This window comes from Natator depressus, chromosome 1, assembly GCF_965152275.1.
Source record: "Natator depressus isolate rNatDep1 chromosome 1, rNatDep2.hap1, whole genome shotgun sequence".
In the NCBI taxonomy this organism is placed as follows: Eukaryota; Metazoa; Chordata; order Testudines; family Cheloniidae; genus Natator; species Natator depressus.
In genome coordinates, this window is record NC_134234.1 from 148,074,869 (window position 1) to 148,097,282 (window position 22,414).

The following is a 22,414-nucleotide window of genomic DNA, read 5'->3' on the forward strand; positions in this document are numbered from 1 at the left end:
GAGCGAGGTACAGCTCTGGAACAGTTGATGCACCTGATGTGTGCTGCCATAGCTGTGAATACTCCACACAGAGTGGAGTTTCTGAAGCAGGGTCACAAGCACAGACTAGTGGGATCTCAGTGTCATGGAGATGTGAGATGACTAGAAGTAGGTCCAGAACTTTTGCATTAGGAAACACACCTTTGTGTAGCTGTGTGAGAAGCATGCACCAACTCCCCCGCGCCAGGACACACACACGAGGGAGGCCATACCACTCCAGAAGTAGGCTGCTGTGGACATCTGGAAGCTGGCTACCCCAGACTACTACAGACCCCAAGTCAACTGTTTGCGTTATGGAGCCTTGTGATGCAATTAGGACTGTGGTTTACCCAAAAGTGATGGGCAAAACTAATGTGCCCAAAATAACTGCTGGCTTTGTGAGAATAGGCTTCCCAAACTGTACCATGGCTACAATTGCTACACATGTGCCCACAGTTTGCCCTCCACAAGGAGCAAGCAACTATGTCAACTCTTTGGTCGCCCAGGCGTGCATAGCAATGGAGTAGTATCCTACAAAGTATCCTTTGTAGGATATTACTCCATTGCTATTAGGGATGTAAATGGTTAACTGGTTAACTGGTAAGCATTCGGCTTACTGTTAACAGCACCTTAGCCGTTAACCCTGGTGGCTGGCTGCATCAGGCTGGCTGGTGTGACCCCAGCAGCAGTCGCGCCAGGCCAGGCAGGCTGGAGCAACCCTGGTGGGACTCCAGGCACAGGCGGTGGGCTGGAGTGGCCCCGACTTTGGCCACACTGTGCCAGCGGGTGGGCTGCAGCAGCCCCAGCTGCCAGCTGCAGTGGACCGGCAGGGCCCCAGCCCCAGCGGGAACCCTGCTGCCCCACGCCGTGCTACTGGCGGAATGAAATCAGTTAACGGCTAACCGATCAAATGATATCATTTTAATCCTTTAACCGGTTAACTTTTTTAACCAATATTTACATCCGTAATTGCTATGCAGGCCTTGGCCGACCAAAGGGGCAGGTTTGTGGACACCAGTGCAGGCTGTATTGGCAAGATGCATGATGCCATGGTCCTAAGATCTGGCATTTACCTGTTTGGACAAGCAGGGACCTTATTTGCTCCAAATGACATGATCATCAACGGGGTCTCTGTGCCCACTAATGACAGTGGACCCTGCTTACACTGTCCTGCCATGGCTCATGAAACCGTACTCTGAGCTCAAAGAACCTGGCAAAAGAAAGCTCAATAAAATACTTGGCAGTTGCAGGCTGGTGGCTGAGTGCACATTTGGCAGATTCAAAGCAAGATGGTGTTGCCTTCAAAACTGTTTGGATGCAAGCGTGGCCAACACTGTCCATCTCTTTGTGGCATGCTGCACACTGCACTATGTTTGCAAGGTGAAACGAGCATTTTCACATGGAGTGCACTCAAGTAGATCTCAGCTTACCAGTGTGAGAAAGAGGTTGACAAGCTGTAACCTGAAAGTTATGGAGATCATAATAAATGTTTTCTTTATTTAAGCTGTGCTTTTTAACACACAGTTCAATACTCCCCTCCAGGTTAAAAGGGAAGAATAGTGTAAAAGATTATTCAAAAAGTGAAAAAGTAACACATACTTCAGGTTCATATAGAAAATAGCACTGTATAATCTGGAAATACGGAAAAGAATATTGAATATCGCAGATTAATTTACCATTGAAGCAGTTAGAGTGGTACATTCTGAATGCCAGTACACTGCTTTTTATTTAATAAGTTAAAGGGCTCTGTCATTCAAATGTTACAACCTATTACATAAAGGCATTTGGGGCTGAATAGTGCCGAGATGTATACCACAGTCAACCCCACAGGATACTAATGAGGGCAGAACTTGGCTATATTTTTTATAAACCTGCCCTTATTGTGATATCTAAGTGCCAGACAAATTCATTTAAGTGAACACAGACAAAAACAGCGGCAGAACTTTTCAGTGTTTAAATATTCTACACAGGGCAAAAAGAAGTGCATTTTGTTAGGGTACACAGGGCAAAAAGAAGTGCATTTTGTTAGGGTAACCTTTTTTTTATTTTAGTTACTTTTTCACATATAATTTCTTGTAAGCTACAAAAGTTGTGAAATGCAAAAATGGTAATAAAACAGCAAACTTAAAACAGCTTAGATAAAAAACTCGTCTTTTCCCCCTAACAATGACCATTAAAAATGAACCACATTTTGACGGATTCATTCAATAAACATACCATACACTTTCCAAAAATAAACAGAGAACAACATTAGAGAAACTAATACCATCAACAGCATGAAGTATTTAGTTGATTGATTTGTAAAGACAAATGAAATCTCTAGGCACAGTTTTAGGCATTATAGAGGACACACAGGCAACAGGTTAGTGTGCACTGTTCTGTACAAAAATACAGTCTGAATAAATTACATTGCTAGCCATAAGATTAGACTTCACTTACCAGTTAGTTCATTGCATGTTTAATAATATACAGTTACATGCTAATCCATATATCATTCATATTTCAAACACATAGGTCTCTATATTTATGTCTTTAAAATTTACATGTTGAACTTACAAAAGCTAAATGTAGTTGTGCAAGAAATTCAAAAGAGTGGGTTGGTACTTGTTGCACCAGATAGTATACTTTAAGCTTAAAAAATAAAAATATCTAGCCCTGCTTGCAAGTTCACTATATATATCTGGAAGAGAAACAATGGGTTTGTGGTGTGAAAAATTACCTTGCTATTGAGATAAAGCCAAATATAACTGAAATGATGAAGGCATGACATAAGAATAATATATAAAAATGATAAGTTTATTGTAAATACACTCCAACACAGGAGTGTTTTATTCTATGGGTAGAAAAAATATTTCAGCTTTACATTGTATTTACTTTTAGTTTGGTGCCAAAACATTCAATATTTGGCAATCTTGGCCATGGTAGGGGAAAAAGCAGCAGCATAGGCCAAAATTAGGTGCCTAATTCCATGCTTAGGCTCCTAAATAAAAAGGACCTGATTCTGAGAAGTTTCCCCCCACACAAATCCAACTAGTTTCATAGAGTTTAAGGCCAGAAGGGACCATTAGATCAGCTAGACTGATCAATATAACACAGGCCATTAAATTTCACTCAGATGCCTTTGAGTTAAAACAAAACATTTCAGTCCTCAGGAAACTAAACTTTGTCCCACATGCAGAGAACAGAAGAGACCAAGATGCCACCAATGCCCACGGCCGCTGCAATGGCAGGGAACTGATTATGTGATTATGTGCTGATCACCTGTAGATCCCATTATCTTCAATGGAAGTTGTAGGTATTCAGAACCTCTGAAAATCAAGCCCCCCAATTTTTGATGCCTAAATATGGATACAGGATCCTAACTTTAGGCACTCAAGTTTGAAAATTTTTGCCTAAAGGCCTTTTATGTTATGAATTGTGTTTTCTCCAGTATATGTGCAACTTATGTGTATATGCAATAGCCCACTGAATATCTTCTCTCTAGCTACACAGAAAGAGAAAGGGAGCTTATTAAGATTAGTAGATATGACATAGGTCTAGCATTGTACGGTTTCCTCTCCTTGTACAAAGCAAAATGCTGTGTAATGGTCAGCACCAAAGCACTGGTCCCCTAAAAAGGAACAGATACCCACTCACAGTAGGCTTCTTAAAATTAGCCTAATTCCCATTCCATCACACAATGTTCGTAATGCAGCTAAATAAGAGCAGCGTTACGCTGCAGTCCAGAAAGATTTGCAGTTAACCACATGCCAGGCCTCGGCTTTAAGTCACGCAGGAAAAAATGCAGAGTTCCAAAGATTCTCAGCTGCCTGCAAGAAAGTGAAAGGTGCTCTCCTCCTTTCCCTCATGTCCTTTTGCCCTCGCTCTTCAGCAGGATGCACAAAAACATTTAAGTGAAGCTATCATTTTGCTCTGTCATCCTAGTCTAGCTAATCATCACTGATCCAGGGAAAAGTGCTGATGCGGACTATTCTCCTGTGATATTATACATTCTCTCCCAGAGAGGCCTATGTTGGCTAAGAACTGGGTCTTGTTTGACAGAAATACTTTAAAGAACAACAGGCTACAAACAGGTTTATGCTTCTTCTATACCTATTGCTGAATTGCCTCTCTCTGTAAACTGTGGCGAGTACATTTAATACTATAGGATGTGGTCCTAATGTTAAGTAATTCTTCAATCCTTTTGCAGAATCAGCAATACATCAACAATACGAAAGCATTTTTACAGCTTCAAAGTCCCTGTTCTTACAGAGGCCCAACTAGGATATATTTTAAATTTCTCAATTAACAAAAATAATTATTTCTAAAGTTGTATATTAGAGTTGTATAAAAATATGTTCACAATTAATTCAAAGTACCCAAATAAGCAAATATTAAACAAAAATAAAAGTTATGCTGTGTAAGTCAATTTAAAAATTCCACCCTAGTTTAATTTGGGTCTCATTTCATTTGTATAGCCTCTGGAAGTTTTAAGTGGGAAACATTCAGCAAGTAGTAAATAGATGCATGTCAATCAACCTTTACACTCAGAGAAAAACAAATATTTGAAAAGGTGTACTTCTGGCACCTTAGAGACTAACAAATTTATTTGAGCATAAACTTTCAGGAGCTACAGCTCACTTCATCAGATGCATGCAGTAGAAAATACAGTGGGGAGATTTTATAAACACAGAGAGCATGAAACAATGGGTGTTACCATACACACTGTAACGAGAGTGATCAGGTAAGGTGAGCTATTACCAGCAGGAGAGAAAAAAAACACACCTTTTGTAGTGATAATTATTTTTCCCCCCTACTGTTCCTCACACGTTCTTGTCAACTGCTGGAAATGGCCCACCTTGATTATCACTGCAAAAGGTTTGTTTGGTTTTTTTTTCTCTCCTGCTAGTAATAGCTCACCTTACCTGATCACTCTTGTTACAGTGTGTATGGTAACACCCATTGTTTCATGTTGTTACATTGTTTCATGTTCTCTGTGTATATAAATCTCCCCACTGTATTTTCCACTGAATGCATCTGATGAAGTGGGCTGTAGCTCACGAAAGCTTATGCTCAAATAAATTTGTTAGTCTCTAAGGTGCCACAAGTACTCCTGTTCTTTTTGCAGATACAGACTAACACGGCTGCTACTCTGAAACAAATATTTGAGTACATACTGTACTGATAACATTTTTATACTGTACGTAACTAGATCTCAGCTACATTCTTTCAATTAGAGACAGAAACTAACTGGATTTTTAGAAAGTGGTAGTCTCTCTCCATTAAACAGCTTTTTTTTAAAAAAAAAAAATACTTGTAATAAGTATCAAGCAACTAGCTATTTTAGATTTAATTCCACCTCAAATGTATATGACCTTTTAGATATTTCCCATCAAAACAGAGCATAAGGGCATACAGAGAAAGCAACCAATTTTAAGATGTTTATTTTGCATTACTGACCCAAAATGGAGATAGCGATCCAAGACTCTTAAGAAGGCATACAAAGTTAGTGCTTTAACCACTGCACCACAGCAAATATTACCATTTTGAGATGTAATGTGTTTCTTCCTCTGCATATGTTTATATATTTTATATATATATACTCATTTATACTAACAAATGCCTTCTATAAAAATAGTTGGACTTGTTATTTATGCATTTCTACTGCACAGTTTGGAAATTAAAAGGGCATGAAGACAAATGCAGCTCATACCTGCATTTTATTTGCCTCAGGGAAATTTGAGGCCCCCGTTACCCCTCGTTCCACCCCACAATACTCAGAGCTGAGACAACTTCCAGCCACATAATTAGAAGCACGTGTCTCCAGCTTTTGACTTCCCTTCAGGGATCTGCCACAGTTGGCGGGGAAGATGTGGCTTGCTAATGCATAAACTCCCGGGTTTTCTTTCAGCAAACTGTCCAGTGCAGACATTAGGAAATTCATTGATCATTTACATTCACTGCCCCCAACACATGGTCATTTGCAACTAATTTCTCAACAGCTTTTTCTAGCAAGTGACCAGGGCCCAACAGCACTTATTGATATAAGATGGCACCACCTGCTTATCATGACATCTGAATCCTCCATGATATAAGGAAACTTCTAAATGGAGCTTATGCCAGCTGCTCCCCTGCAGGTGATGGCAGATGCAGGCACTGCATTTTCACTCCAGCAACGTCCCTCACAATGATCGCTGTCATGTAGATCCTTCGCTTGTTGTCAAGAAAAATGACACTAACGTATCAGCAGCTTGCAACGTTTGCCTGTGTAAGATCAGTAATCTTAATTTTTGCAGTTCTCTTAAATGGATGTAAAAGCTAGTTATAGTGTTTGCGGCCAAAAGGCAAAGGCTATTAAATCAACAGAGCAGACTGCTTAATGCTCCACAAGTATTCTAGAAAACAGCGAGTTAGAAAAGATGGAGTAACCCTTTTGTTATTTCATTTTGTTTCCCCCAACCTAAAGTGGTACTAGTAGTAGTCTTCATAGATCTTAGGGTTCAGGCAATAAAGGAGGGCACCCCCAAATGAAAATATAGTTGCACCCCAAGCCAGGCCATAGCCCCAGTTGAACTCATGGTATATTTTCAAGTTGACTGTCTCGATGAACTTGACTGGATAAAGGACTAGGCTGCACGCCTGAAGAACAACTGAAAGAGAAATTAACCAAAAGTCAGAAGAGGGTTTTACTCGTTCACATAAAAACACAAACATTACATTACCAACACTCACATTAAAAATGCCTTTGGTTACATGAACCTATTTGAGTTAGCAGCGAAAGAAATAGCTGCCTATCAACATAGAGAGCAATTACATGAATTGGAAGAAATTTGGATCCTGCTTCTTGATACATTTGGGTAAAGAATGTTGAGATAGCTCAAATAATGCTAGACTTCCATTCCACCTCACCTCTCCACTTTTCCCCTCCCTCTGTCCGTCCTCCAATCTCCTCCTTCCCTTTTTAAAAAAACTGTTAACCCCCCCACACACACACAGACACACTCCAACATGTTATTTCTGTGTAATACCATCTGATTTTGTATTGTTTAGTCTTGCAGCTTTAACAAGTTGTTAAGTTGCATAACTGCATAATTTAATTGGCTAAATGTAGGGTACTTGGTAATATATACAAGCAAGTCATTTACCTTTTTGTATTTTTTAAAAAGTAATTATAAAAATACCTTTGGTCCAATTTTTATTTGTATATTTTGCTCTACTTGTACATAAAAATAAACTGACACAAACTTTATTTAATCCATAGAGAGTATAGCAACTCCAATATATTCCCCAGGAGATGAACAAATGTTATTGCTATTGGATAATGATATGATTCTATTTGTTCCCTGGAGATTTGAAGTAACACCAATCTCTTCTCAATTTCCTTTTCTCTACCTTTTTAAGTCTGGAGTTTGCATTTTCTCTGTAATAAAACTAAACTGACTAATCTAATGGATACTATAAATAGAACACATTGAAGATGAGGAGGAATAAAGGAACCTGAAGAAATACAGTTCACACTCAACCACTTTATTCTAAATGAGGAGCAATATGTGATATTAATATGTCCAATTACAATATAATTCTTATGGAATTATATATTATGTAGATATCACCTACTGTAATCAGGATGAATAATATATTATATGGATTACCAAAGGAATTCATAAAGCTTTGTCACCTATTGTGAAGTCATAAAACTCTAATATGTGGAAAAATATTTGCTGCATACAGTAAATACAGAGAGGAAAAATATGTCCGGCTCTGGCTCAAAACTGATGAAACAGAGCAAATTCTAGGAAGCGAAAGGCTTAAAAATCATTATTTTCTATGATAGTGTCCCTGAGAGAGTCAGAAGATTTCATACAGCAAGAGGTATATGCTCCAAACACATTTGCAATGGAATTCAATAAACCTGGTTAACTATTGTGTTGTATCCTGACCAAATGGAATATGCTTACAGTGAGAGTGCATTGTGTGTGCGTGCATGGATGAAGAACCTAATTTTCTGTTTGGAGAGCTCAGTTTTATCATGGTCCATCCTTCCCTAATGCAGGTACATAACTACCATTAGCATAATTGAGACAAACAGTTATTGGGTTCAATACAAGGATAAATGGGTGAAATGTAATGGCCTGTATTATGCAGGAGGTGAGACCAGATGATCTAATGGTCCCTTCTGACCTTAAACTCTATGAACTGCATGTGCGCAAGAGGAGAAAAGACACCAGAGCAATGTGATTTCCAGCCTTTTCTCATCCTAAATACACAATGTGCCCCTGATCTCATGAACATTTAAGCAGATGATTAACTTTGCGCACAGGAGCAGCCCCATGATTTCAGTGGGACTATTCACAACCACAATGATAAGCACATGCTTAAGTAATTGCAGCATTGGGTCATATATCGTTGAAAGCACAGAGCTATCTGATATAACACCACCTTTTTTTAAACAAAGAAATGTATTAAATGTAATAAAAATAAGAATGCTATTTAGAGATAATCCTTTATGAGCCCAGTGCCAGATTAAAATTACACTAAAAAATGACTATTCTGAATTCCAGAATTCTGTCTGAAATTACATTGCAAAATTATAGTAAAATGAAATACATCTTAATTGTATTACCCTGGTGTTTAAACATTTATTGCACAAATATCATTTTCATTTTGCTTTTTAGATCCTCCCTGTGCATTCTTTTCCTCTTTTAAGTAAATGGCTTTAGTGCTACCAAAAGATGCCAATTTGACTGCTCTAGAGACTAAAGCCCTCGATTTACTGGCAGAACAGGAACTGCAACAACAATAGTGCAAAATTGTCCTGCCAATGAATCTCAACCCAACACTGTCTCATAGACTTTAAGGCCAGAAGGGACCATCATGATCATCTAGTCTGACCTCCTGCACATCGCAGGCCACAGAATCTCACCAACCCACTCCTGTAATAAACCTATAACCTCTGGCTGAGTTATTCAAGTCCTTAAATCATGATTTTAAAGATGTCAAGTTACAAAGAATCGATCATTTACTCTAGTTCAAACTAGCAAATGACGCATGCCCCATGCTGAAAGAAGGTGATGAAAAAATCCCCAGGGTCTCTGCCAATCAGATCTGGGGGAAAATTCCTTCCTAACCCCAAATGCGGTGATCAGTTAGACCCTGCGCATGTCAGCAAGACCCACCAGCCAGACACCTGGGAAAAAATTCTCTGTAGTAATGCAGAGCCCACCTCATCTAATGTCCCATCTCCAACCACTGGAAATATTTGTTACTAGCAGTAACAGTTGGGCGACATGCCATGGTAGGCAATCTCATCATACCATCCCCTCCATAAACTTATCAAGCTCAGTCTTGAAGCCAGTTAGGTTTTTTTTTGCTCCCATTGCTCTCCTTGGAAGGCTGTTCCAGAACTTCACTCCTCTGATGGTTAGAAACCTTCACCTAATTTCGAGCCTAAAACTTGTTGATGGCCAGTTTATATCCATTTGTTTTTCTGTCAACATTGGTGCTTAACTTAAATAACTCCTCTTCCTCTGTGATATTTACAGAGAGCAATCATATCTCCCCTCAGCCTTTGTTAGGTTAGGCTAAACAAGGCAAGTTCCTCAAGCCTTCTCTCATAAGGTAGGTTTTCCATTCCTCTGATCATCCTTGTAACCCATCTCTGCACCTATTCCAGTTTGAATTCATCTTTCTTAAACATGGGAGATCAGAATTGCACACACTATTCCAGATGAGGTCTCACCAGTGCCTTTTATAACGGTACTAACACTTCCCTGTCTCTACTGAAAATACCTCACCTGATGCATCCTAGGACTGCATTAGCTTTTTTCACAGCCACATCACATTGGTAACTCATAGTCATTTTGTGGTCAACCACTACACCCAGGTCTTTCACCTCCTTTGTCACTTCCAACTGACAAATCACCAGATTATAGCAAAAATTTTTGTTCTTAGTCCCGAAATATGTGACCTTGCAATTTACACTATTAAATTTCATCCCATTTCTATTACTCCAATTTATAAGGTCATGCAGATCATCTTGATAGATATTCTGGTCCTCCTCCGTATTGGCTATACCTCCCAACTTTGTGTCATTCTCAAATTTTATTAGTGCACTCCTCCACTTCTTGTGCCAAGGTCATGAATGAAAATATTAAATAAGATTGGTCCCAAGAGCAATCCCTGAGCAACTCTACTAGTAACCTCCCTTCAGCCTGAGAGTTCACCTTTCAGTCTGACTTGTTATAGTCTCCCCTTTAACCAGTTCCTTATCCACCTTTCTGTTTTCATACTGATCCCCATCTTCTCCAATTTAACTAATAATTTACCACATGGAACTGTAAGAAATGCCTTATTGAAATCCAGGTAGATTAGACCTACTGCATGTCCTTTGCTTAAAAAAAATCAGTTATCTTTTCAAAGAAAGATGAGGTGGGCCTGGCATGATTTACCATTTGTAAAGCCATGCTGTATTTTATCCCAGTTACTGTTCACCTTTATGTTCTTAACTACTTTGTCTTTCAAAATTTGTTCCAAACCCTTGCATACAACTGAGGTCAAACTAACAGGCCTGTAGTTTCCTGGATCACTTTTTTTTCCCCTTTCTTAAAAATAGGAACTATATTAGCAATTCTCCATTTACAGATTCATTAAAAATCCTTGCTATTGGGCTTGCAATTTCATGTGCCAGTTCCTTTAATAATCTTGGATGGAAATTATCTGGGGCCTCCAATTTGAGTCCATGAAGCTGTGTGAGTTTGACTTCCGCCTCGTATGTGGAAATTTCTACCTCCATATCTTCATTTCTATTAGCCACCCTGTCACTACCACTAAACTCCTCATTACCCATATTAATAAGTAGGGTAAAGTATTAGTTGAGGTGCTGGGCCATGCCTAGATTATCTTTAATTTCCACCCCATCCTCAGTGCTTAGTGATCCCACTTCTTTCCTTGTTTTCTTTTTATTTATATGGCTACAGAATCTTTTACTATGGTTTTCATTTCCTTAGCTAGGTCCAAGTCTGCTTGGCTTTTGGCAGTTCTCACTTTTTCCCTACATTTTCTGATCTCCAAGAGGGAGCTTTCCTTGCTGATCCTTCCCACCTTCCATTCCTTGTAGGCTTTCTGCTTTCTCAATCACCTGTTTGAGATGCTTGCTCATCCAGTTTGGTCTGCAACCCTTCACTGTGAACTTTTCCCCCTTGCTTGGGATGCAGTTTTCAGATAGTTTCTGCAACTTTGACTTAAAGTAATTCCAAGCCTCCTCCACATTCAGATCCTTGACTTCTTTGGTCCAGTCCACTTCCCTAACTAATTCCCTTAATTTTTTTAAGTTAGCTCTTTTGAAATCAAGGACCTTTGTTGCAGATCTATTTTTGTTTATCCTTCCATTTAGTTTAAACTGAATTAGCTCATGATCACTCAAACCAAGGCTGTCCTCTACAATCAATTCTTCTATGAGGTCCTTACTACTTACCAATACCAAATTTAAAATAGCATCACCTTCTGTTGGTTCGGGGACTATTTGGTGATGAAATCTGTCAGTCATCACATTTCAGGAATTTCTGGGCCCTATCATTATTAGTAGCACTTGTCCTCCAATGTAGATTTGGAAAATTAAAACCTCCCATAATCTTACAATTCCCAGTAGTATTTATTTCATTAAAATATTAAAGAGGTCTCTATTCATATCCAAAACGGATCCCAGTACAGACCCCAAGTACTAACCCAGTGGAGCCTCTGTTGCCTTTCTTCCCCCAAAGTGATTCTGACCCAGAAAGACTGTTTTATCCATTCTATCACTTAATTTCTTTAGAGTCTACCTTGTCATTAATATCCAATGCTACTCCACCACTTTTACCTTTATTTCTGTCTTTTCTGAACAGCACATATCCTTCAATACCTGTATTTCAGTCATGACTAGTGTTCCATCATGTTTCTGTTATCCCTATATCTGGTTTCTCTTCTGTACCAGAAGTTCTACTTCCTCAGTTTTGTTACCGAGGCTCCTTGCATTGGCCTACAGATATCTTAGTTGTTTCTGCTGGGCTTCACCCAGATTGGTCACCTGATTAGGTATGGTCATTCTACTGCCAGTATCACCTACCTGATTATTAGTGTCATTGGTACTGGCACTTTCTTTTCTCTTGACGTCCATTCTCCTACCCTATTGTTCCTTTCTCCACTGCTTTCTCCTCTCTTACTTGATTGTCCTCCCACTCAATGTTAGAATCACGTGTGGAGACTGCATTAACATCTCCCAGCCATCTCCCATGAATTCCTAGTTTAAAGCTTTTAACCAGTTGTGCCAACCTCCATCCCAGAAATCTATTTCCCTCCCTACTCAGGTGGAGTCCATCCCAGAAGAACTGTCCTCTGTCCATGAATGCCTCCCAGTGATCAAACATCCCAAAGCCCTCCTTATAGCACCACTGCATGAGCCATCTGTTGATTATCATAATCTTTTCTCTCCTTCATTCTCTTCCTCTAGGGACAGGTAGAATCCCACTGAATATCACCTGAGTCTCTATTTTTAATGGATCTTCCCCATCCTGGCATACTCTCCCTTGATGCATTCAGTTGTGTCGTTTGTTCTCACATGAAGGACAATCCGTGGATTATTTCCTGCTCCCATATCTTAGCTCCCAGCAAACAGCACACCTTTCTGTTCTCCAGATCAGCTCCGGTGACAGGTCCCTCTGTCCTTCTTAGTAGGATGTCCCCAATCACATAGACCTGCCTCTTCCTGATGGTTGCAATTCTCTGGCCTTCCTCCTTCCATTCCTTCTGGCTGCAAGTCTTCGTATCTTTTGTTCTCTCTTGCAGTCTTCTGCAAGTCATCCTCTATCCTCCTGGGGCTCTGAACTCTGGCTATCTCTATCGACTTTTCCTCTCTTCTTGTAGAACTAGCTGCTCTTTTCTTCCTTGCCCTTCCACTGTCTGTTACTGCCTGCTGTGCCCCTTCATTTTCCAATTCAGCAAACCTGTTCCTGAGCTCTATTTCTCCTTAGTAGCCAGTCTTTTCCTCTGGCTAGTTCTTGTAATCACATGCTTCCACTGGCCACTTTCCTTATCCAGCAATCTACTCTCAGTTCTCCAGCCCAGCTTGCATCTGCCAGTCCTGAGTGTTCCCTTCAGCCTACTCTCGTCTTCCAGCGATCATCAGCTTAAATCCCCTTCAAAACTCAACCACATTTTCTACCTGAAAATCCAAACCTCAGCCCTTCGCTACCATCAGCTCTACCAGGCAGCTCATCATACAGACAAAGCACTGTTCAGGTACTGCTCCAGGATAACGTGCATGCCACAGCTTCCATGGTCATCTTCATTGTCTCTTCTATTCCTTGAGTCACTACCACTGCTGCTTCTGTAGCTGTGATAGGCTTCCCTCCTAAGCTCCTGTTGAGGAACCCCCCTTCCCCCTCCCACACACCCCACCACAACCACGCAGTCCCTCCCCCAAACTCCCCTTACAACTCCCACTCAAACTCCCGTTTTCAGCTCTGTTTGCTGGCTTCTGTGCTACTGCTCCTGTCTTGCCAATGCATCTCAGATCCAACAGAGACCAAAAAGTAAGAGGGGTTTTCTTGGCCAATCAGTCTTTGGCCTCTCTCTCTCTCTCTCTCTCTTTGGCCACTGTAGATACAGATTTCTGTGACATGGATGCCCATCCACTAGGGATTGTTCTGGGGCCACCAGCTATCAACAGTAAAGATCTTCTGTTTAGGGTGATCACTTTTTCAAAAGACAAAAGTGGAACACACGCAGGAGCCCCACCCCCTCTCTGACCCTGCCCCCTGCTCCTCTTCTTCCCCGAGGCCCTGCCCCTGGCTAGGCCAGAAGCCGGAAGGGAGGGGGGCTGGGAGGCCCAACAGTAACCCCCAGCCCATGTCCTCCCGCACCCCCGGCCGCTGCCCAGGGTATGCCCAACAGGCCAGGTGGAGGGTCCAGGGCTACCCACAGTGGCCCGGGCTCCCTGGGCAGCTCTTACGACTGCCTGGCTCTGGCTTTTGGCCTGGCAAGGAGGAGCTAAGGCCCACCTCTGTTCTCCTACATTAGGAGGAGGCTGGCACTGCCCCTGAGCACAGAGCAGCACCGCAGGGAATTGGGGACAAATGCTGTCCCAGAGTCATTCAGCCTAGGACTGGGTCTTGAACTCTGCATTTCAGGACTGTCCCGCCCAATTCAAGACAGGTAGTCACCCTACTTCTGTTGCTCCCAAACCACTGGAACATTGTACAGACAGAACAGTCCATGCATATAGATCCAATTGCTGGATCCAGTCCTTAATCGAAAGCACAGAAGGAAATAAAAGAACCACACTATTCCTTGAACCAACCGGTCTCTCAACATTTAGGATTTGATTGTGATACTGCTACTCACACTGAGTTATTACCACCTACTCTACACTGAAGGCAATGAGAGCATGAGTGAAGTATGGTACTCCACAGCATGAGCAGAATTATCACAGTCATGCCCTTAGCTTTTAAAAGAAAACTATTTCTCACTCTTCTCAAGTTTGCTATTCTAATCTCTCACTTGTTTAATTCACCGACTTCATTAAGTTGCCTTGATTAGTTCTTCAGGAGTTAAACATCAGGCTCCATGGCTACAACTGTAAAAATAGCAGCTTAAAGGTAGGTTTGTAAATCCATATTCAGACCGTGAAACAAGTGACCTAATTTGGAGAAGTGCTGAGCATCCAGCATCTCCCTCTGACTTTCGTTGTCACTAGCTGTGTTTCCAGGTGGTTGTTGCTGCTCTCTTTGATTTAAGAACTGTCTTGATCTATGAGTTTGGGCTGTTTCACTAAGCTTACAATCAGTACATTTAGGAAAGTTTCTGTCATGACTCACAGGCCTCAAACACAGGTCCACAGGGATTACAAGAGCAGCCACACTTTAGCCCTCCACCTGGTGCCTTCTGACAATGTCTGACCCACAACCCACAAAGCCCAGCCCCAGTTAGAGACAGATATCCCATTGGCAGAATCCCAGAGTAGCCAACTGGCCCGCTGACTTCACATAAGCCAGCAACAGGAACAGGCAGCTGTGTGAACAACTGAGATCCATTCTGCTTCTGCTCTTGTTCCCCTGGTCTGACTTCCTGGCATCCTGACCTGGCTTCGCTGATTCGTTCAGTAGCCCAAGAAAAAAAAAAACAGCTTAAAATAAACTCTTGCTACTCAAAATGTGCTAGTCCTGGTTACAAACTGAAATATTCAAGTCCAGGCCACCCTGCAGAGCTTGTTTTTATGAAGTATTCTACTGCATTTCCAAGACTTCTCTCCCGGAAGTTGCATTTGAACCAGAATTTTATATAACACTGTATATGCAGAAGAACAACACTTCCGAAAATAGGAAAAAAGTAATCCACTAGCTTTTTTCATCTTGTTCAAAAATGTTAAGATAAGAAGATTTTGCTGAACAACAGTCAATACAGCCTTCTATTTGGAAAATGTTTATGAAAATGGAGGTACTTCTACGTAAATATACTTCTCAACCTCCCCCCCCACACACACACACATACTGAGTAATAACTGGTAGGTGCTGTAATTTCAAAGATTAGCAGACATGCAAGATATACGACATGAAACAACTAAGAACAAAGTCAACCAAATCCTGTGCATCATGCCCTTATAATCACTAGATCTGGATTCTAATGAGCCGAGAAGGGAAGTGAATTTCAAAGACATGGGCCCTTGGAGAGGGAGCGTGTGCCCAGCACACTGTCATGAAGTGTTGAAATACAGTGTCTGAAAGCAAGCATTTCCTAACTGATCTCCGCTGCCTTGGAATTGTATAAGGTGAGAGAGAAGGGTCTCTCAGCTAGAACTGGTCCCAAACAGTCTGAACAGGGCTTTCGGGTACTATTCAAGGTGTTGGTGATGGCCTTTAAAGAAAATCCCTGACTCAGTCCTAAAACTTATCAAAGGGGTGGGATTTCCTGCCAGCTCTCTAGCCAACCATTGTCTGGGAGCAGAAGGCTGACCCTACTTCTTGCTGCCCAATCTCCTCCAACTGGAAGAAGAGATTATGCAGGGTGCAGGAGAAGAATCTGATTTTTGGGCTGGGAGGCAGGTCTCTAGGTATGAAACTGTGACAGTGTGTACCCCTACGTCCACGCCTTTTAGAGGATCATGATAAAACTTGTACAAAGTATGAATTGTGAGGGATCATTTGAAAACTCATGACTTGCTGATCATTATTGTCTTGGTAAAATATGTGTGGCCACATAGTATGTAAAGTTATAAGATTCCACTGTGAGATATTACATGTTCCAGCATGTTCTGAAGGGCAGTCACAAACCACTTCCCCAGAAACAAAAGGCTAGCCAACGCCTCAGCCAGGCGCCAACGAGATCAAATGGACCATCACCTGATTAAGTGGCCACTCTTTAGCATGAGAGAGGCTGTGGGCAAAGAATCTGCATTTTGACAAAGAAGCAACTTGAGGTTCCTGTCCACGCAGAGTTTCTGTCTCCTGAACCTCAGCTGGAGAGGATTCTTGCACAAGAGAAATAACTACAAGATGAGAGATCAAATGCCCCAAATCATCTCTTCCTTTCTCTCTATCAATGGCATCCACAACACCTGAAGAACAAAGGAGCAGCATTGGACTGGGGAGGGATCCTGACTGAAAGATTCAGCCACTAAGACAGGAGGAACTTGTGATGAGAGAGACCTTGGCTTTGAAGTCACTTAGCTTGTTAAGTTAGGTATTAGTTGTGTTTTACTTTTTATTTCTTTGTAACCAATTCTGACTTTTATACCTCATTACCTGTAATCACTTAAAATCTATCTTTCTATAGTTAATAAATCTGTTTTATCTAAACCAGTGTGGTTGGACTGAAGTGTTTGGGAAACTTCATTCGGGATAACAGGATTCATGCATATCATTTTCTATTCATGAAATGACTGACTTTATATGAGCTTGTATTGTCCAAGATGCACATTTCTGGGGGAAAGTCTGGGACTAGGAGTTTTCTGGTTTTTCCCTGCAGTGTAATTCATGAGTGGCTGGCTATAGCACTCATACAGTATAACTTGGAGTAATTTACATGCTGGAGCTGTGTGTGAGCAGACCAGCAGTGGTTACTCTCACGGCAAAGCAATGGAAAAGGTACCCCAGATTGGAGAATTGAGGGGACACAGCTGTCCAAAGGTCCAGATTGTATCCTCCGTAATGTCACAGAAACTGTATGCAAGAATTGGTCAGAACACAAAGATAAGTAGGAGCCCTGACCAATGTTACATCTAATTTTTTCCATCCATGTGTGGAATAAATTTTATTATGTGCACCGAGGTAATGTATGCCACCACTAGAAACAAAAAAACCTAGATATAGTATATATATTTTAAAAGTTACCATAGAGATAATTACTCCAGCCAGGAAAGGTTAGGCATTTTAGAAGTCACTATTCAAAGAATTCAATTTATGTGTAAGAGAAATAAAAATTATGAAATGCATAGACCAGTCAAAAAACTAAAATAACACACTTTGAAAGACTAAAATTACAGAGAATATATGTGCATTGCAGGAAGTACCAAGAAGTAAACAACAATAACACAAGTATGTGTTGGGAGGGGTGTGTGTGTATGTAGAGACACACAAACTGCATGCGTGCGTGAGTGTGAGTGAGAAAGGAGAGAGAGAGAGAGACACAGACAGAGCAGAGATTGCATGTGCTGGGGAAGTCTCTGAGAGACCGTGCGCTCTCTCTTTAAGGTAAAGGCACTCACTCACCACCTGGAACAGCATTCAGACCTCAGACCCTCCAGGCTGTCCCCTCTCCCCTGCTGGAGTACAGGGGCAGGGGGACACCCTGACATCAGCATCCCCTTCCCCCTTCCCCTCCCCACCCGCTCTGCACAGCCAGCAGGAGTGTCTCAGGAGCAGCCGGGGCTCCAAGGCCAAGGGCAGGAGCAACATGAAGCAGCGGGAGGAGGGGCACCTGAATACATGCTGCCGGCTGGATGCGAGCGGCTCTGCTAATCAACTGCACGGCACTTCAATCAGTCCTGGGTGGTAAGAGTTTGGAACAAGTATGATTTAGTTGGGGATTGGTCCTGCTTTGAGCAGGGGGTTGGACTAGATGACCTCCTGAGGCCCCTTCCAACCCTGATATTCTATGATTCTATGACAAGTAGTTACCTGAGAGGGGAGCCCCTACTAGAGAGTGTAACTCAAAATACAAATGAAATATACATTATTCTAAAACTAGATCGTGCTTACATACTCACAATGAACTCATGCCCTACTATGGAAATCCCTTTGGGGACACCCTTCAAGTTTCAGTTTGTAGCGCTTCTGACACATCCTGAAAACAGGGGGCAGCATTTGCCTGCTCACTTTATTAGTCGTTTCTTATATTGCCCAGTGCTCAAAATCCACTATCTGGATGAGAGCTCCATTATTACAGGTGCGGCACACAGGAAGAGACAGCCTCTGCCTTCAAGAGTATACAAACTAAAACGCCAAGACATACCAAGGGTAGCGGGATATACAAACAAGCAAAGTGATCAGGTAATGATTGACTAGCATCTTGTTTGCTTCACAGTGTTTTGTAGAGGAGGGGCTTGTTTTTGTTTTTATTTTTTTTAAATATACCTTGTCCTCAATTGCTCCTCTACTTACCCATTGTTAATTTCAGATGTCTATTAACATGTAAACTATCCCGATCTGCTGTTCTAGCTTACCTTCTGCCCTGTGTTGGCCCACTCTCAATAATTAGCCAGGGTTGCTTCACTACCTGTTGTGCTTCTGCCTTCCTACTCCCCAAGTATCCTGCTACACACACATACTTACTAGCTAAGGCCTTTTGCTGGGAGAAAAAAAATAAAAAAGTGGTAGTCAATCACAAAAGCCCTCAACAATTGTCCAGAATCTAAAGTCTCTGGAGGCCACCATGTGACATGGGGTGGGCTGATTCCCATCCTTACACATTCTCATCTGCCCCCAGCACACACAGTCTGTGGCTCTAGGCACTTCTTTTGTTCTACCTGGAGTAGATATCTCCATCTGAAGGGAGGGGGAATAAATTCTTAACTATAATCATGCAGGTTCCTGGAGCTGGGACCCTCCAACCTCTAAAATATTCTGAAATCCACAAAGACAATCTGAATCTAGAGACATCTGCATGGAGGGAAAACACCTCTGTGCTCCAGCCTAGATGTCCTCAATAGCATCACAGGTCTCGCAGGTGCTGCCTGGACCCTGTCCAACTCCAAAGATAGTTGAAAGAAGAGTTGTGACCCTTCGGAACAAATGACAACGTCAACATTAAATCCCAAAACTATTTCCCACCGATTTGCCAGGCAACATTGTTGCACAGGGCAGCTCTCCTCAGCCTCACCATATCCCTCCCTCCAACACATTTTGGGCCATGGCTCTTAAATACTAACAACCTAGGGTAAAGGAAACAGGTAAATTATCTTCCACATGGTAGAGCTTTAATATAGTCATAATGATGTAGGTAAGTGTTAAGAGCAGAACTGTTGTAATAAACAAGCAAATTTACTTTAATCCCAGTGGAACACATTGGGATTCTTTCTCCCCCTCTCTCTGAAAAGAGAAAGCAAGGCTTTTATAAAAAAAGAAAAAGCTACAAATTTAATAACATATTAATTAAGCAATAAGTCATGATAGGCAGTATATTTCTGGGCAATTACTGCACAGTATTATGAGACTTGGAGTCAAAGGCCAAATGAGAAACCACCAGAAGTACAATAATCCCATTTCCCTAGAAATTAACTGCCTGGAGTGTTTTATAATGTTATGGTTGAAGGTGAGTTTTAAAAAAAATAAAAGAGACTAGTGCTTTCATTTAGTGGGCATGTGTCAGTTAATTCACATACAGATCAAAAAGATCCATTTCTACTCAAGATTTCTGAACCCATTTTGCATTTTCTCAGTAAAAGCAAATGAGAAAGAAAACAGTAATATTACATGCATGCATAAAAGTGTGTCCCTATCCTTGCTAAATTGTAGCAGGCCAACTGTATTAATACATACAGCAGGGGGCAGCAAGATCCTTCCCCAGAGCTTTGTTTCAGCTCTAAATACCCTCCACATTCTGAAGGCCTATCTTTTCATATCCTTGAAAATGGCTTTTTTTAAATCCATCTAGCAGACTAGATGTATCTGTCAGTCTCTTCATTATGGGCTATCAGAGAGGCTTAATCTGTTGGCTCCAGCACAGATATGACTGACAGGATGAAGGGAAGTCATGCTTGGTGGATCTCAGGCGGAGGGAAATATATCGTTTACTGGCCAAGCCGAAAAACACCAGAATGCATAATAGGATAGGATTTGGTATGGCAGTTATTACAGAATTCTTGGGGCCTATTTTTTTTTTCAAAGGTCTTTCTTAAGGTCTCCATGTATCTCTGCATAAACTGTTCCACTTTGGTGCTTTGAAAATCAAAGAAGAGCTTTAAAGTATATGACAACTGTTAAAATTAATAATTAAGAGTTAAACAATTAAATTAATTCCTCTCGTGGTGCAGGAGCAGAAACAAACACCTTTAAAATTTAATCCTATTTATTTTCATCCTTATGGCTTCAAGGGTTCATTCACCCTTATGAATTGATTTTTCAATCTCAAATTTTAAAAAAGAACATTAAAATTTATCAGAATGGGCTTCAAGAAGAATAAAGGGGGACATGAAGCAACACAAAATAACCTCCTCAAAAAGCTGATACTTTTGAGTTATCCCCTGCAGTCCCTCATGCAGCAGGTACTTCAGACAATATTTATTTGCATTGGATTTAGAAGCTGCAAGAGTGTAAATGTAAAAATTATTAACATATTACAAAATTGATATGCTAAATAGTATTAAGTATTTTTGGGATAAGACAAACTAAATGTCTCTGTATGACTACAGTGGACAGCTACTGCATATAAGTAAAGCTGTACAAATAAAATTTTAAACACAGTTCTGGAAGTGATTAATTTATTTACCTGCTGCAAAGAGCATGACCGCGAGTGGTCTGTAGAACCGCCTCCGAGACCCCACACAGATAGAGATCAGACCAATCAGGAAAGCTATGAGAATGATGGTAGCACCGCCCAAAAGTAAAGCGAGAGTCGCTATCTGCCAGTCTAGAAAGAGAAAGAAATAAAAACAATTGCAGCAAAACAACAAACACTTGCCCTACAGAGGAAAAGGAGAACTATGAAGGACGGGTACAGAGCATATCAGGACCTGAGGAAACTCACAACCATTTTTTTTTTTAAATGAGTACAAATCCTTCAGGAGTTTTTAAATGCTTCGTATGATAGATGCAAGTTAAAAGGCAAATCCTGCAATCCTTTCTCAAGATTCAAGTGGGGGTTTTGCCTGAGTAGCAACTGCTGGAGTTGAGTCTTTGGCTTTCTCCAGTTTAGGGAGAAAGGACAAGGTTAGGTCAGGATTAGTTAACGTGTTAGCTTAGTCCAGTCTAAATCACAGCTTTCCCCTAATGTAGAATAAAGGTTAATACTAGGGCTGTCAATTAATGCGATTAACTAAAACAAAATCACAATTAAAAAAATAATCATAATTAATCGCAGTTTTAATCACATTGTTAAACAATAGAATACCAATTGAAATTTATTAATTTTGATGTTTTTCTACATTTTCAAATATATTGATTTCAATTACAACACAGAATACAAAGTGTACAGTGCTCATTTTATATTATATTTATTACAAATATTGGCACTGTAAAGATGATAAAAGACACAATATTTTTCAATTCACCTCATACAAGTATTCTAGTGTAATCTTTTTATCGTGAAAGTGCAACTTACAAATGTAGATTTTTTTTGTTACATAACTGCACTCAAAAACAAAACAATGCAAAACTTTAGAGCCTACAAGTCCACTCAGTCCTACTTCTCGTTCAGCCAATCACTAAGAAAAAGAAGTTTCTTTATATTTACGGGAGATAATGCTGCCCACTTCTTATTTACAATGTCACCAGAAAGTAAGAACAGGCATTCGCATGACACTTTTGTAGCTGTCATTGCAAGGTATTTATGTGCCAGATATGCTAAACATTTGTATGCCCCTTCATGCTTCGGACATCATTCTAGGGAACATGCTTTCATGCTGATGATGCTTGTTAAAAAAATAATGCATTAATTAAATTTGTGACTGAACTCCTTGGGGGAGAATTGTATGTCTCCAGCACTATTTTACCCACATTCTGCCATATATTTCACGTTATAGCAGTCTCGGATGATGATTCAGCACATGTTCATTTTAAGAACACTTTCACTGCAGATTTGACAAAACGCAAAGACGGTACCAATGTCAGATTTCTAAAGATAGATACAGCACTTGACCCAAGGTTTAAGAATCTGAAGCTCAGTGATAATTCACAAACATCTTGGCAGTCTGGAATCATGCATTTCTGTACACTGCAAAATCCACCCC

At 40.8% G+C, this 22,414-nt stretch overlaps 1 protein-coding gene across 1 annotated transcript in view; it reads right to left on the minus strand.

The window, feature by feature from the left end:
* Positions 1–5,012: 5,012 nt before the first annotated feature.
* TMEM47 (transmembrane protein 47) overlaps positions 5,013–22,414 on the minus strand; it is a 35,095-nt gene continuing 17,693 nt past the window's right edge. Inside the window, exons 2-3 of the mRNA XM_074968640.1 lie at positions 20,956–21,096; positions 5,013–6,647 (exon numbers count right to left, since the gene is read on the minus strand). Of these exons, the coding sequence (XP_074824741.1) occupies positions 6,469–6,647; positions 20,956–21,096 (320 nt within the window). The 3' untranslated portion in view covers positions 5,013–6,468. The remainder of the gene's footprint in view (positions 6,648–20,955; positions 21,097–22,414) is intronic.